This window comes from Copidosoma floridanum, unplaced genomic scaffold (assembly GCF_036245765.1).
Source record: "Copidosoma floridanum isolate Cflo_tuat_1 unplaced genomic scaffold, Cflo_Japanese_pri ptg000006l, whole genome shotgun sequence".
Lineage (NCBI taxonomy): Eukaryota > Metazoa > Arthropoda > Insecta > Hymenoptera > Encyrtidae > Copidosoma > Copidosoma floridanum.
Genome location: NW_028321883.1, coordinates 19,955,815 through 19,973,083, shown reverse-complemented (window position 1 = coordinate 19,973,083; position 17,269 = coordinate 19,955,815). Strand labels below are relative to the sequence as shown.

General features: G+C 42.6%; 1 protein-coding gene across 1 annotated transcript; it reads right to left on the bottom strand.

Annotated features, from left to right (window-relative positions):
* Positions 1 to 8,571: 8,571 nt before the first annotated feature.
* LOC149375581 (uncharacterized) lies at positions 8,572 to 11,616 on the bottom strand. Its single transcript, XM_089598777.1, has 3 exons — positions 11,221 to 11,616; positions 9,406 to 9,842; positions 8,572 to 9,325 (listed from the first exon to the last, which is right to left on the bottom strand). Exons 1-3 carry the CDS (start codon positions 11,614 to 11,616, stop codon positions 8,572 to 8,574), a joined length of 1,587 nt encoding a protein of 528 aa, XP_089454903.1.
* Between the last annotated feature and the right edge of the window lie 5,653 nt (positions 11,617 to 17,269).

The following is a 17,269-nucleotide window of genomic DNA, read 5'->3' as shown; positions in this document are numbered from 1 at the left end:
ACATTCAATATTTATTTGCAGCTTACCTTAATTACTCGAGGAAAAAAAAAAATGCAAAATCATTGATTAAAAAGCCCAAGTGATTTCCTCTTTCGATAACAAAACATCGAACTCGACGCGAAGCGTCACCCAAACAACGATTACAACGACAATGTATAGCTACACGCATATTACCACACTCACGCTCGAGTGACTGAAATCACCCCCCTGGACTACCCCGTAACGGCCGAAAACACGTTAGTACGAGCGATTATCCCGGTCATCCAATTAGTCCGTAAGCGAGGGAGAAAAAAAAACCCCTGAGGTGGTAGTAGAAGTTGCGTTTGTAAATTAAGGCAATCCACGCGTGGGAGAAGGAAACGCCGGAAGTGACGCAGGCGCGAATAGTAGTAGTGGTGGGGTGGCTCCGGAGAAATCATCGCCGGAAATCGAGAGCCCCTTCGTCCTCGTATGGGGTGGAAGAGAAAAAAAAATTACCTTCGCCCCTTTTGGTATAGCTCCCAATGTTGTATGATCAATTTTGATCACTACACGTGACGGATAAGAGCGAACATTAGCTCACCTGTCTGTGCTGTGTGCAGCTAGCCATGAATTTTAAATTACTGCCGGTCATGGGGGGGTTGGTTGGTGCTCGCTTATTTATTTATTTATTTGTTTTTTTTTTTTTTTCGTCCCTATTCTCTTCTCGTGGACATAATAAATGCTGCGAAATTACGAATTTCGAACGATGCAAATGAGGTGTCGTTGGATCGATTGGAGGTAATGATACTGCTCCTTGTCCATTTGGATGGAAATGTATGTTAATTTGTTTCCTTGTGTCGTGCTGTACTGTGTTGATCAATTTTTATTGCTTTTGAAATTGTCTAATAAATTTTTGTGGTCAAAGGTGGTAAAAAAGGGTCACTTTTGTGGTAGGATTTTGAAAATGAAAGTATACCTCTGAAATGATTATAAATTGATTTTAAATATATTTCACGTATATAAAATATAGAATGTCAAAATATTAATATGCTACAAAAAGTTGATTGTCGTCGATTCCTCGAAGGCACTGTAATATAGTACAGACTTAGACTATCATGAGAAAATCATTGGAAAGCGCTTATCACTTAATAAACATTTTTTTTTCTTCATACATAAATGTGTATAAAATCTCGTATAAAAAATGTCGGTAAATGCATAAAAAATACCTACACACTCTCGATTCAGACGGTAAAAATATTGTGCGTGTCTCTTGTTGTTCCTTAATTTTTATATTTTGACACATCTGCATTTGGATGTTGCAGTTTTAGGTTGACTGGCATCTTAGAGTCGTGTATAAAATATACTAGTCGAAAAAGTCTTTAAGAAAATAATCGAGTCAATTCGAAAAGAATAAATTCAATAGCTTATATGATACAATGTCCTCTTCGAATGTGACTCGCGCTTGGAATTTTTTTTAGAATGTCCTTAAATTATTCTTTGTTTCCGAATAATCATTGATTTATGTACAATTTTAATTACAACGTAATGATTAGAGAGTATACCTAATAAATAACCTTCCGATTGTTGGAGTAAAAAAAAATTTGTTTTCTTTGTTTCTACAATTTAAGTAACATTTTGTCGTAGCTACAAAGAAAAGTTGTCACACTTGTACGAGTACAGCAAAAGGCACTTGTAGAGTATAATATTTTCCATCGGAACATACACTTTTTTGATTGGAAGCTATTTTCATTTATTTATATATTTTTTTTGTTATTGTTGAAACAAAAGGAACGAGCACTGATCACTCCTTTTGTTCCAACGAGTACTTACGTCATAAGTACACAGTACAAACTCTCCGACAGGGAGAAACGTCATATGGCAATCATAAGTACACTTTCGTACAACGTAGGTTTTCAAGTACCGGAACGAAAAAATGTTACACGCAACTAATGGCATCGGTATCACCTTACACCGTAAGAAAAGAAAAAAAAAATTTAACATCCCAATAATACACGTAGACGCGATGATAATACACATCCTTAAAGTACAGCAGTAAAAAGTATCCATTAAACTCGAATAAAGCCGCATTATTTTGTTATCTTTCGATGACTGTTTAAGGCACGTATGCGTGGTATACACGTACAAACGAACAAGCAACCAAAAAATGACGCAAGTACAAGTACGGAATTGAAACAAGTACATTACTTCGCCTCCACTTACAAATGTGTATGCACAGGTGGTACCGTTACGTACGCGCAGTAACATCGCGTTTTTTGGCCATTGTCATCCGTATACATGCCCTTCTCTTCATCACCGTCTTCTTGTTCCATACACCCAGTGGAGGTGGAGATATCGCGCGCGTGTACAATACGCACCACCACCACCCGGTTCCTTATATTATGTACATTTTTTTTTCTTCTTCTTCGTTTGGTCCCTTTGCCTCTGCAGTGCACTTTTTCCCACAGAACTTTTTCAACCCTTCGAGCGCACCTCACATGTCTGTGTGTCTGTGTATGGGTAGAGTGGAAAAAAAAAAAAAACTGTGTTTTTTTCCCCGCAGCTTATCTGCCGTCCCGCATCGACGAGTAACGGACGCCCGAGTCCGCTTTCGGTTCGACGGCGTGTGCGTGCGTGCTCTGCTCCGCTGCTTTCGTTGTCTCGTCGTCTCTCTGGTTAATCGCACTGCAATGACAAGAAAGAAATATTTTAATTTACATTTTTTTATTCCCCCCTGCCTTTTTTTTCACATGGGTCCCCTGGTACACGCTGGAGAGGTTGTTTGATGTAAATTTTCAGGAGGGACCATTTTTGCGTGAAATTCAAGTTGTACTCGGGTGCCCAACAACGCCAATGCCCGAGGTTCGAGTTAGTCGAGCGCGATATCATCTGCTTCCGGCATTTTTATTTTTACTCACACCCGAGGATTTGTCTAAAAAAAAACAACAAAAAAAATTTTAACCTAAAGTCCGTCCCCTCAAAAACATAGTTTTCTCGTTTTGACAAACGACGTCATTTCGTGTATGATACACGCGTGTAAAGCATCGTTCAACGAGCACAATATTTTCCGATACTCACGCATGCACGTTATGTAATGTACGTATGCAGTGAAACTTCAATCTACCCGCAGTTTCACGACTATCAATCTCCCCCTCCCCTGTTTTTTCTTCCCCTCTCGAGAGGCCGAAATATCAATTTTCCCTGTATACACACACGCGCGAGGCCCAAGACTGTGGAAAGTCTTGCGTGCACACGATGTAACTGTATGCATACGAAAAACTTTTGCAGCGGAAGGAACGTGGGAAAGAAGTGAGTTAGGAAAAAAAAAAAAAAAACGGGTGGGGCAGGGGTAGGAGGAGGGAAGTGGCGGAGTGTGAAAAGCCAACGGGGAGCCCGATGAGATGCGTATCTCTGCACTTGGGGCCCTTGGCGGAAAAAGCACTCGAGAATCGCCGGAGCGGGGAAGTGGTTCTCCCTTTTCCTCTTTGCTTTCTAATTTAATGGGCATTATAGGCAACTATACTTTTTTCCATCTCTCGTCCTTTCTTTCGTTCTTTTTTTTTTTAGAATGTAGGTACCCATGTGCGTTTGTCGAGTTTGAGTGATTTTTTTGTTTAAGGGATGTTTCCTTGGGGAAACAAGTCAACGATACCGTACAGTCTTAATGAATTTTCTAGCACCTTAAGAATGCAATTTTTTTTCTCCCTGTTAGGGTGGATTCTTTTTTGCTGGAAAATTAATTTATTTATTACTATTTACAGGACGGTATTAAAAAAATATTCGTTTTTGTCAGGTAAGAGCTATACATCCTAGATGTATTAAGGTTTAATGTGAAGTATCGATGACCGATAAAACTTTTTCAGCGTAAAGAATGACTTGTTTGAAGGATCCTCCACGAGGACTGTAAAGTTAGAGATTTTGCCGGGTACGAAAAAGTGTTTGACACGTACAGGGTTTCGCAATGCTTTTTATTTGTCTTCCTCTGAGGCCCAATTGTAAATGTCTCTTCGTAGCACTGGTGAATATTTATGGGGTAAGATAGTTGGGTAAACCAAAGTGACTAATTCATGAAATGACACACGAGTTGGGAAAACGTGTCCGAGCCCAATGACAATAAACCACCATGTAGAACGTGACAATGACGTATCAATTGATAAAAAAAGACGATGAAGAAAAGGGTTTAGCGGGGCAGTCTTTCAAGAACGCGAGCCTTATAGGTACAACCGTATACTTAATAATATCGTGACACACAAGTGAGTCGGTGTGCACTCGTCATCGGTAGCATCATCATCATCATTGAGAAAGCGCCAAGGGACGGAGGAAGATGCACGCACACATACAAGCGTCGTAGTAAAAGCGCGGCTCAGCTAAATTACGGGCAATTGTTAAGTGAGGTCATCTATATACGAGCCACTGCTTGTAATGCGAGCGACGAGTTTACGAGATGCGTCGACGCGACGGATTAATTCAATATGCCACTACATTCCCAACGATGACCACTATTTGAGCTTCGCTATCTCTTCGGAGCTTATACGAGGTACACCCCGCTTTTATGTCGGCGTCTTCTCTATATTGTCTATACAGCAGTGGGTACACAAACTTTTCTTGTAAATACATCTTTTTTTTTTTTTTTTTTTTTTTTTTTTTCCATTCACACCACAATTCAATGAGCTTTCAAGGGCTCATTCATTGTGCGTGAAAGTTCGTGGAACATGTTGTCCGACAAATGCGTGACAGGACTGGGCAGCAAACAAAAGCAAGACCCAATCGACGCGATCGCGACTCTTTGGCACCCGATATCGATCCCCGCATGCGTATACCCTTGCAGGTACCCATTATTGTATTTACGCAGAGGATGTATTTCAAGCTCCACGATTGCCCGTACCGAGTTACAAGAGCGCCAAAGGCCATACAGATGAAGGTAGGAAAGGGGAAAAAAAAAAAAAAAAGAGGAAGAACGCACGCGACAAACGACGATACATATGCGGGTGCGTCGCCAGCATGAAAAGTGTCGCGCACACTTTACGGGGGCACACCGAGTTGCGGTGTAACAATGTATAATCGAGAACACGTTTTCCTGCCTCTCGCGCAAAGGAGCCTTGAACCCCCGTCTTTCTCTCGGTTCTTCCTTTTTTTTTTTTTTTTTTTTCTTTCTTGTCTCTCGTTCCGGGGAGAGAAGACCTTCGATGTCTCCAAGCGCACGAACACGACAAGTCAATTTTCGCGGATACGGGCCTCGAAATCGTCTTTTCAGCTATAACGAAACAGGTGCAGGCTGTTCTGTGCACTACACTTTACAACAAATGACTATAAGAAAAAAAAAAAAAAAAAAAAAAAAAAACATAACACTAACAATAAATGATCCTGACAAAAGTCGTCATAGATAGCCACTCGACCACCTCAGCGCACGCAAATAACATTCACGGGCAAAGTATCGCATACGAGGCGAAGAAAGACACGTACCTATGTATGTGTAGAAGAGCAAAACTGCATATGCTTATAACGCGCACCCCAATGATCCCCGGTAGGTTTCTCACGGGCTCCAAGTGTATACGCGTACACGTATCCGCGTTGGGACTCCCCTAGGGTCCGTCCCGAACTTCCGAGCGTGACCTTGAAGGCGAAAACCCCCGGGAGCGACATATGGTCGCGGGAGAGACACTATCTGCCCCCTTCCTTCGCTCCATACGCGTGCACACATTCTTCCTTGCACGCATCATTATGTGTTATGTATGATGTTGTAGGCAACCACAGGCTTTTAACTACTTCTTCTTCTTCTTCTTCTTTGCCTCGTTCTCATCTACCTCCACAGCGTCGACAGGGACCATATGTTGCGCACACACCGGTGATGTCTGGGGCTGCTCTCCTGCTGTCGCTGTTGGGAGGCCGATTCCCTCTCGCGCGCGACCCTCTGGATACATACATGTTATTCTACGCCTCTGTGTACTTATCTCTCTCTCATTCTCAATACGGATGATTTTTTCCTTATTTTTTTTTTTTCTTCAATTTTACTTCTTCCTTTCGTTTTCACCCTCGGGATACCATCGTCCCGTTGTTCCGTCGCGTGACGCGTTATGATACGACCTCTACAATACGCACGAGAGGAGTCGACGGACCTTCGCATTGTTCTCCTGGCCTTTTTTTTTTTTCTTTTACCCACGTAAAAAACAAAAGATAGCCACAGATAACCACCGTTGTTTTATTTTATTGAATAAGCAATAGGTCCGAGGTACGATCCCGTTCACGAAAGTCCTCGCGAGAGCGGAAGCAGAGAGAGCTTTTTGAGTTTTCCGGTTCGTTACAATGAACTCCCTCCCGGGTGCACCGACGGTCCCACACAAGTCCTCCGGCGTCTAATCGAGTGGGCACAGGTACACGTACCTCTCTCACATAAAGAGAGCCGTATAATAACACACTCCGCGCCATTACATGTATGCAAAACGAGCCTCTTTTATGTATAATTACACATCGTACGGGCAAGTTCAAGTGCCCGACGATCGTATTGCCGCTCTCGCATTCACGTCTCGGGGGATGAAAGGAGCAACGCGTTTCCGGCCAACAGCGAGTGTACATTGTGTATACACGTACAAGGATCGCTGGACCATTTCCGTCGCGGGTCTCCTCGTCGTCGTGCGTCCTGCTGCACCCATAATTTGTATCCCTCGTCAGGAAGAGGACGGACGCGGTTTTGGTTGTCATGGGGGGGGGGGGGTTACATCGGGTCCAGATGAAGTGGACGACGTGACGTGACGGGGTATTGATTTGCTCTCTCGGTACGGGGTGTATACCAATTGTTTCTCTCGGGGGGTTTTTAGAGGGATCGGTGTCGAATGACGCTCCATTTTTTTTTTTTTTTTTTTTTTTGTTATTTTTAAAAGCGCCAGACCGATATTTGATCCATCATCCCAAAAAATATGTATTTTAAAAAGCCCCCTCTTTTCCCTCGAAGAAGAAAAAGAAAAAGAAAAAAAAAAAAAAAAAAAGGAAGAAGATCCTTCTGGGTCCCCACGATGAAAAAAGAGCTGGCGCCACTAGTTTTCCCCAATTAGTCAAAGAAAACACGTAGAGGAAAAATAAAGAGCCGGTATCCCATAAAAAGTGCGATATCGTCCTCACACATGTATTCCGGAACGGAGAGGACAAGCCACGTGGCCGACGCGATATTGGGGTGCTCCTGACCTTAGCACACGTGTTCACGTATACGTGTGCGTATCGGCAAAGTGGTCGTTTTTCCTCGGATGACGCCTATGCACCCCGGAGTAATGACACTTCTATTTTTAGAGGCCCACGCCACTGCTCGTTTTTTCCCTCTCCCAAGTGGTTCTCCATATTTTTTTCTTTCTCTCCTGCTACTCCAGAAGCGCGACTAGCACGGGTATATACTCGTTGGATCGTATGTATACGTATTTGGATTCCTGATGGTGTTTTCCCTCGCGAGCGACGGCTTTTCCTCGAGAGAAAAGGAAAATGGGAAGGAGGGTGAGAAAAAACGGAAGATAAGGGAAAAAAGAGGGTGTGCGTGGTGGTGGTGAGAGTGTATAGTAGCACACATTGCGCCTGACTGATTGCAAGTGGTCGGCGTTCGTGGGTAAGTATTTTCTTTTGGGGGATGGCAAGCATGTGACTGGTCGACTCTTTGATCACTGCTTGGCTGATTGTACTACCTGTTTTCACATCACTCGCGTAACTTGAATAACGACAAATATTTTTTTTTAAGAAAAGAAAACAAAATTACAACAAACGATTACGTGGTTTAAATATAATTTTCAAGTCATTAGCACGAATTTTAACAAACGGAACACATGGTCTTGCTTCCTACGACAGTACTAATTCCTTTTCTTTTCTTTTTCCCTCGTTTAAGTACTCCGCTTTGCAGATGTCGAAAGAAAAAGAGGTACAGGAGATAGAAAATTACTCCTTTCTTTGTCCCAACCAAGCGAAGACAGAAACGTCCTGAGAATCGATGTTTCCTTTGTAGATATACGTATACTTAAGTTTGTTTGGTCAACGACCGTCTCAACCCATCATTTGACTTTGTACCTTATTACTGTGTCATGGTTTTCTAGTCGTAATGAGAGAAAAAAAAAAAAAAAAAAAAAATTATAATAAGGTGTTGCAACGACGACCAGACCTCCAAAAAATAGTTACTCTATGCCACATGACGCAGTTCAGTTGGTATAGGCAATTGATATCGTTATACCATTATACATCTCTGTTCGAGATCCAAGCAACAGAAAAAAACTTGGGTCATTCTCCAATATTAAAAAAAAACCTCGATATCGTTTAAAGTTACAAGAATTCCCGTACAGAAGCATATATATATATATATATATAGGACCAGACGTTCATCAGCGCACTCTCACCTCCCACCCTACCTCGCGCACCGAAAAAACCTTGCTCGCCGCGCACATGTCACCTCCCAAAAAAAAAACCCTCCCATTCCAACCTCTTCCAGCAAGTTTGTAGCCACACGCGAGCGTGCCGGTCCGAATTCCCCCCCTTCCCCCAAAAAAACCGTAACAAGCCAAAGGGGCGAAAGAGAGACAAAAGGAATATGAAAACACCAAAGTCTCTCACCTTACGGACTCGCTCGAGCGCGCCATCCCGCTAGCGTCAGACGTGGGCTAGCCTCTGTCCAGCGGCTGCAAGCTGCTGGTGCGTTGTCGTCTGGTGGTTCTGCTGGTGGTGGTGCAACGGCTGCGCCACCCCGTGATGTATGTGATGATGATGATGATTGCTGTGGTGGTGGTGATTCTGAAGCTCGTGCACCAGTCTCCCCTGCTCTTGCTCCCACCAGCTGACCACGTCCATGAACTCGGCCGTAGCTGCACCGATGCTCGGATCCACCGCTGCTGCCGTCATACCAACGTCCGCGTGCTTGTAGTAGGTCATCGAGGGCAGGAAGCCATCGGTCGTCGGACTCCCAGCGCTCGCCGACGCCACGTACACGTACTGCGCCCCACCACCGTCCTGGTCCTCGAGTTTGACCGGCACCAACCGACCCGTCTCTGGACTCCCGATGAGGATCTCCCCCGTGTAGGGCGAGTCCAGTCCAGAGCTTCCCAGGATGGCGTTGCTGTTCGGGGCGATGACGTCGTCCTCGGTGGGGCACCGGATCTCCTCGTCCGTCGAGGCCAACAGGTGCTCGCGTTTTATACTCGGGAGACTCGCCGGCAAGCCGTTCTGCAGGAGTATGGGGGAGTAGGTCGACAGGAGGGTGTTGTTGTTGTGGTTGACCAGAGGCTCGATGTTCTCCTCATCCCCGAAGCCGAGCGTCTGCCGGGGCAGGTTGTAGTACGCGGCCGGCGAGTTGCGATTACGATTGCGCATCGCCGGGTTCATCCCTCGGTTTTGGTTCTCCGAGAGTCTGGAGAAGAAAGAAAGGTCATCATGCTATGTCTCCTCGAGCAAGAGGCAGGTGAAGGGGGAGGGGGGTAATGTGCTCACCTGTTGTGGGGTATCTCGTCGCCACGGAACCTCTTGGCCTCCCGGGCCTCCTTGTTCTCGGTGTCGTCGTCCTCCTCCTCGATGAGGTAAGCCTCGGGCTCGGGGTCTTCCTCGAGGAGGGCGTGCTCGTCCAGCTCGGAGCCCGTGAGGCCCAATACGTCGCCAGAGCCGTTGTGGGTGCTGCTCGAGTAGACGCTGCCTGCGGGGGAGGGTATCATCGGGGAGTTGCCGGCCATCATGTGGGCGTTGCTCGTCTGGGCGCTGATGCTGTCGTAGTCGAGGCCGTCGGCTTCGGCGAGCAGTCGCTCGAGGCCGCGGATGTACTCGAGGGCCATGCGCAGGGTCTCGACCTTCGAGAGCTTCTTGCCCCGGTCGCCGTATCCCTGGACTATTTGGCTGGGGATGTGCTGACGGAGTTTCGCGAAACCGTTGTTCACCTGTAATGGACGTTGGTCATTGTCATGATGGATGACTTGGGTTTAGAGATTTAGGTGTATTCGATTCTTTTGGTCACTGTGACGATGGATGGTTTGGGAACGGGGATCTATTTGGTTCTTTTGATACTTGTTCGTTGAAAAGATTTGGGGATGCAAGGCTAGAGTGATGTAGCTTAATGCTCAGAGTGATGTAAGGCTAAAGTTTCTCGGTGAAAAGCAACTAGCTCAGGACGTCTCTTTTTTCTTAGTTTAAAAATCATCCAAGTCAAACCACATAATCTAATGCTTTTTGAGTCACTTTACGCACCAGAAGTAAGATTAGTAGTTTTCCTACGAGTTTGAAAAGTCTCTGTTTGCGAACCGAGAGGTTTGCGGCCCGAGCCGAAGGCGAGGTCCGTGACGAGGTTTGTAAAGGAGACTTTTCGAACGAATATCGGAAAACTGCTTTTTTGCCCGAGGAAGTACCAGCCAACCAAAACCACCCGAGGGCGGAAAAATAATCTTACGTAGCACTGTGCTTTCAAGATTTTTCTCTATCGTCAATGGTATACATTAGGAAAGACCCAACAGACTTTATAGCTCGTGTTGACCTGGGAATTTCACTGTTGATTTTTTTCTTTTTACTTTGTTAAAATATCAATTGAGTTTTAGAACCCATTCAACTACTCAATCTTAGAAAAAGTATGTCATGCTTACGTAAACAAAAACCTATTTTTTTTATTTACCATTGAAATAATCGAAAAATTAATAAACCAAACAGTCATATGATTACAAAAAAGTTGTTTCAGCTTACACCCTATACACGGACTCTTTCTCTTAATGTCAACAATTGGCACCATAAAACGTAAACTGCGCACAGCCACCAGCACGAAATTGATGAGTCAAGAGATGCGGTGTTTCATTTTAATTAGCTTTATCAAATTCAGCCCACTAACCACTCGCAACGCGCGCTTTGATCTCCTGTTGCCTTTCCACGCGTACATACATAGACACGAGAGTACATACGCACACTTACATACCGATCTCACAACCAGCGCTCTTTAATTTTTCAAAATACCACCGGCGCTTCGTTATCCGGGAAATTAATTTGTAAGTATCTTTTGATGAATCATTGCGTGTGACCGACGCCAGAAAAAAATGGCTCCTTTCCAATCGTACCACAAAACACACATTACGTCAAGAAAAACGACCTTCGTCAAAGCATGAAAAAACACCGTGCGACCGCAAAACCGACCTTTGACGGAGTGCATCTTCCCAAGCAGGTATATAAAACGAGAAAAAATAAAAGGGGGGGGGGAGATGTAGGGGGAGGAGAGATAGAAAAAAAAGGGCTACAATACGACAAAGGGCAATTTGGCAATAATGGCAATATAATGACCTGCTTAACCCTGTTCCTCTCACGCAAGTTCCTCTTGGCAACGGCAATGGGCGGCGGTTGGCCGTTTTTCCCATGCTTTTTGAGCCTCGAGGGATCATAGGGCACCGGTATGCCCTGCTGCGACCCATTGCCGTCCACCAACACCGCTCGCCTCTCGCCCATCTCGTTTTGTTGATGCCTCGCTCCCCCATTGCTCGGCTTCCTCGTCGTCGCGTTGCTCTTTGCTCCTACGTCGTTACCGTCGTTGTCGTTGTCGTTGTTGTTGTTGTTGTTGACATTGCACTCGTTATCCTGTAGCGTCCGCAGCATCATCAGCTGCTCGCGATCTGCGTTTGCGCTCGGATCACTCGTACTATTGTTGCTGTTGCAGTAAATAGCGATGCCCATAGTCGACATGGCTGCGAGCTGATATTGCACGGGGACGGGCTGATCGGCAAGGCACTTCCGGACGGGTGCTTCATCAATAATTTTGGGCCCTTTTTTATTTTCCCCTACTCATCCATTGAAAGGCACTTGCGTGGGTGAGTCACTTGGTGTAAAAAGGAACGATTTTATCCATCGTCGCACTTTTGTAGCCTCCGAGACAACCACATAGACGCTTACGATTGGCGGACTTTTTTTTTTTATAAATTATACCCTTCGCTAATCGAGCGTGTACACACAGTGGCTCCTGTCTCGATGCACTTTGCACTCGCAAAACTTCAAATTTATCACAGCACAATTTTGCACACAAAAAATTTTTGCAAAACAACAAAAAAAAAAAAAAACCAAAACAAAAAAAAAACAAATAATAATTGTGTTTCCACCACGTCCTACCGATCACATGCTCATGCGACAAAGTAAAGTGTACGACGATAAATGGGCAGACGAGAGGGAGAACAACCAGCAGTGCAACATAACTGCGAGACAACAACTGCGCCCTGGAAGCCCGTCGCGCCTCGAATGGGCAAAGAGGAGCCAGCCGGCGACCCGAGGCCCGCTCTCTCGTACACACGGAAGAAACAAGCAACACAAACGCACTCAGTTACGTATATGTGTACGTTCAGAAGCAGGGCACGCACGCGCGTCCATATCCCGGGGACCGGGGGACGTTCGATGGGTGGTTTGAATTTCAGGCTCTCTGTCTCACTCTCTCGCGCGCGCGCGCGCCAACCCAAGAGGAAGGGGAGCCGGGTCGCGTGCGTGCGCTCTCTCGCCCCTGTGCAGTGTACAAGGGTAGGTATACGGCAGGCCCGAAAGGTGGTACGCACGTAACATCCCCCTCGCGCTCTTTCCTTCCTCCTCCTCCTCCTCCTCCTTCTTTCCGAGCTGCATGTAGGGGGAAAAAAAAGATCCTGTGTGTGTGGAGCAAAAGCAACTCTATATGGTGGGGATACCGAGCACGCGCCACAAGCGGCAGCCGCCTGCAGTCCCCCCCCTTTTTTTCCTCTCTTTTATGCCCCATTCTCTCTTTCCCCATATAATGTATATAATACACATGTGTGTCGTACTTGCTTCCTCTTTCTTTTCATTTTTCTTTTTTTTTTTTTTTTTTTCTACAGGGTCTATATGCCCATGCTACCACCACATATTACAGTATACATACGTGTTGTACGGTCGTCGATGGTTTTTATTGTGCGCTTATTATAAAGTGTACGTATATAGACACCGAGTGACCCGGCGATTGGCGAAAGGAAAAAAAATTCCCGGGCACAAGGTGTATTTTGACGATAATAATTGCTCGTCTAATTTCGAACGAGCTCGTGGACCCCTTTTTCGGGGTCCAGAGAAGGGGGTTGGAGTTTTTTTTCCCCAAGAGTCGAGTGGAGGGAGCCTTGATCGTAAATCCACGGTAGAGAGGTCATCGGGATAGTGATACGCGCTTGGGTCCGCTAATCGTTTTTTTGTTTTTTTTGCCCATCCTTTGTTGTACCGATTGTCCTAGGTGTTGATCCGAATGGTGCTTCCCGTAATCGACCATGGACTCTTCCACCCCAGTGTTGCTTTGGAGAAAATATTACTTACTCCGTGAATTTTCCTCACTCGTACCCCCCCCCCCCCCCCCAACATATTTCCTCTATGAAAAACCACACCGATTTCCAGTGGATGGACTCAAAAAAAAAAATTTTTTTTTCCTTGATATGCTATGAAATCGGTATACGGAATGATAGTGCCCGCGTCTCGAGCCTCGTTGTGCGCCGTTACAAAGGTGTATTACCTGCTCACGCAGTGCGTACGCAGACAGGGGGAGAAAGAAAAAGAGAGCTCAAACGCTATATAGATGTCGAGGGGTATACGAGCCGAACGGGCCCTTCGATATATATATATATACACGCGGGTTCGTTGCCATGTGCCCCTCGCACGTACACATGCGTGCGCACACGATTCTATTTATACGTATATCTATATAAATGTACTTTGGGGCCCGTGTCTCCTCCTTGTTCGTGCACTTTTTCGTCGCAGGTTTTGCGAAGGTGGAAAATTTAAAGTTACGTTGCTTTTCGCCCATGCGCAGGGGTTGCTGGGCTCTGGAGGTGGTTTAACAAAAAAAAAAAAAAAAAAAAAAAAAAAAGAGTCCCTTCCTTCCTTCTCCGTCTGCTTTTTATACTTGTATATAAACTGTAGGGTTGTATAAATTTAATGGAAAATTTTGTTCAACGCTACGCCGAGTGCGAGTTGAATTTCCAAACGAGTTTTGCCGACTTTGCATTTAAAACCCTATATTGCACGCATGACGCTTCGATGATATTACCTCATTAGGTTGCACTAATGAAGAACGGTTTTCGGCCTCGATGGCTCGTGGCACTGCTGCCGCCGTCGCTGCTTTGTTGCACCTGTGCCCTCTCGCTTACGATATAGCCCGGAGTGCCGTAATGAGCATTTGCGTGCTTAAATTATTCATGACGAAAATTTCGCACTCTTTCGTTGTTTTTTTTTCCTTTCTTTTTTGTTTCTCCTTCTTGTCTCACGTTAAAAATAATTCTATCGAGTTGGAAATAAAAAAAAAAAAAAAAAAAAAAGAAAAAGTTTTTATTGTTGATTTATTTTTCCAAAGGGGGCCCCCGACTCTCCAAACGGCAACGAGATTATTTTAATCCCGGGCCTGTGACGTGCAACAAACAGCAACAACAAGAACGAAAAAAAAAAAAAAAAAAAAAAAAAAAAAAAGGACTGGCAGTATCTCAAACGCGAAATCAATTTATTTCAACCCCCGATGGTCTATACCTAAGTAACAACGGCAGACTCCCCAATGCCATCAAAGCATCGTTAATTCAATCGTCCGTCCCGATAAAGCCTCGGGAGCGATAAATATTGTACACTCGGTTCTCTCCTGCAGCCGAGCCGTGTGTAGTGTAGCACGGAGGAGCGCGTAAGCCGGCTCAGCCCGATAAATAATCCACCGGCTATAGGACAAAGCGCGCCATTATTCGTCAAATGAGGGGAGAGAGGTCGTGTACGGAACGCTGCGCGTGAAAACCGTGAAAAATACGCTGGCTGAGAGGTTGGGCGTATAGATAAGGGAAAAAGTGTGTAGTGTTGTCGTCGGGAGTTGGGCCGATGCCGCGTTACGAATGGAGCCACTCGATCGTGACGATAAACGATTGGTGGAGAGAGAGAGAGAGAGAGGTGCCACGAAATGCGTTTTGATCGTAGGGTTTTTGTTGTTCGATTGGAATAAATTAACGGTTCCTTTCGACATTTTACGATAAACAAATTGATGATCGCAAAATCAAGCAAAACTGTTTTATAACTTGGTCCTTAATGAAAATTTCTTGTTTATTTCTTTTAACAGCATCTATTGTAATTCTTGTATTTTGGCTTCTTTTCAGTAAACTTTAAGTTGAACAGCTTCATTAGTGCTTACGACTAAATTTTTCATTGAAGGTGGAATACTACTTTCTTTACCAGAGCAAATTAATACTGTAAACAATCATAAAAATACATGCTGTTAAAAATTTTACTTTTTAATTAACAATCTCCAAATGATTACTTAATATTTTGTATCGCTAAATATTTTTAATTTTTATGATATATTGTTATTTAAATCTTGTGTTTATTTATATACCTTTTAAAGCATGCAAATAATTATTCTTTTCAAGAAAAAAAATATTAAAAAATTTTTTTTTTAAGCCTACAAGTAATATGTAGAAATTGGATATGAATTTTTTTCATCGTATAAGAAATTTATAATAATTATAATATAATATAATAACAATAATAATATTATAACATACATTATAATTTATATTTATAATTTTATAATCTGCATAAGAAAATATAAACAATAACAAGTCAAATTACATTTTTTTATCACAATACTTACAATTTACCCAAATTCAGTGATTTGCAAAGTAAGATATAATACACAAATATTATTAATTAGGCTTATGAAACACCAGGATGATTTTCGACGTTATTTATTATTGTGTAATTTTTTAATATGCAAAGCATTAACAGTGAAAATTTCAATATGAACTCTTCTGGAATGTGGTATTTTTTTAATAGTAATAATTAAAAAAAACTATTACGTAAGATTTCCACAAAAATAAAAAACTAATTCTAAAAATCTTATTTTTTTTCCAACAGATAAGTAGAAAATCATAGATAATATCAGGTAAACTAATCACATAAAATCAGAATTTTCTATCTCTAAGACATTACGTTATTATTTTGGAGGTTTTATACTGTAATAAAAATTAGCATCAAGAAATGATAAAATTAATTTCGTAAGAATTGAAGTGTAAAAGTTAAAAAAATCAAGATTAATTATTACGTTTACCGTGTCTAAAGCAAGAATTGATTATACAAGCACTCAATTACATCGAATTTAAAACACTTTTTATACTATAGTAATAGTGGGGTAGTTTAAAATAGAAAATTAAAATCCATAATCAGAAATAAATTTTAATATGGTATTAATAATGCATTTAAAATAAATAATAATATAGATTGACAGACTAATCTAGAAAATTAAGAGGCATTCATAAATATTTCAAGTTAATTTATCCATTATGTGATATTTTTATAAAGTTTTATATCAAAATATCTTACTTGGTTAAAAGAAGGGAATGTTAAAAAAACAATCAATTTTACACACACTTTTTTATAGTAATAGTTTTAATAAATATTGATACCTTGTATTTTTAAAATGGTCATTTGTAAAATATAATATGATTTAAATAAAAAATTTTTATCATACCGTTTCCGAATTCATAGTAATAAGATTGTAATTTACATCAAGATTCATAAATCCTACCTATAATAGTTGTGTATGAAATTTTACAAGTATATCTTTTAGTTATAAATCGTTACAATTTATTTGTTACGCTAGTATCAACTTCTCATAAATGTTTCAAGATAAAACAATTTTATTTACCCTCAACGGCTAAAAAAATTAGTTGACAACCAACAAGATAACAGCGTCGTATTTAGCTCATCAAATACATGTGAAAAGGACAATAACAATGACAATATATATGTACGTGTCTTAAAAATATATCACCATGCCTCTTCAGCGAATCGTGTGACTAGAAAGCATTGAGTAGGAAATCGGCTTCACTTTTGGCCCACAACAATTTAAAAATAGGCTATTGTATAGGTTCTGTTAAATAAAGAGATGCGCAGAAAAGAACCACCTCTATTTCTCTCACTACGTAGTTCTCTCACTATCTTCCTTTTTTTTCTCACACAAGGGTACGGTATAATCGTAAAATAATTATTCCACACGGGACGCTCGGTGCATTATATTATACAGAGACTTGCACACCCAGTGAATCCTCACATTATACACGTACCCTAAGCACCAAGAGAGAGTAAAAAAAAAAAAAAAAAAAGAAACAAGATGATAGGAGAAGAGAAAAGGAAGACGAGCCAGAGCATACGTAAAAATTGTATATGTGTGTATCGTACGTATAAAACGCACCGAGCGCGTATAAACGGGGGAGCAGAGCGCACATCCCATAATGCGCCTCACAAAAGTCTAGTGACAGTACCTGTACATATATACGCTGTTCTCGAGCGCACCCCAAAAAAAAAAAAAAAAAAAAGAGGGAGAGATTCTCGCGAAAGA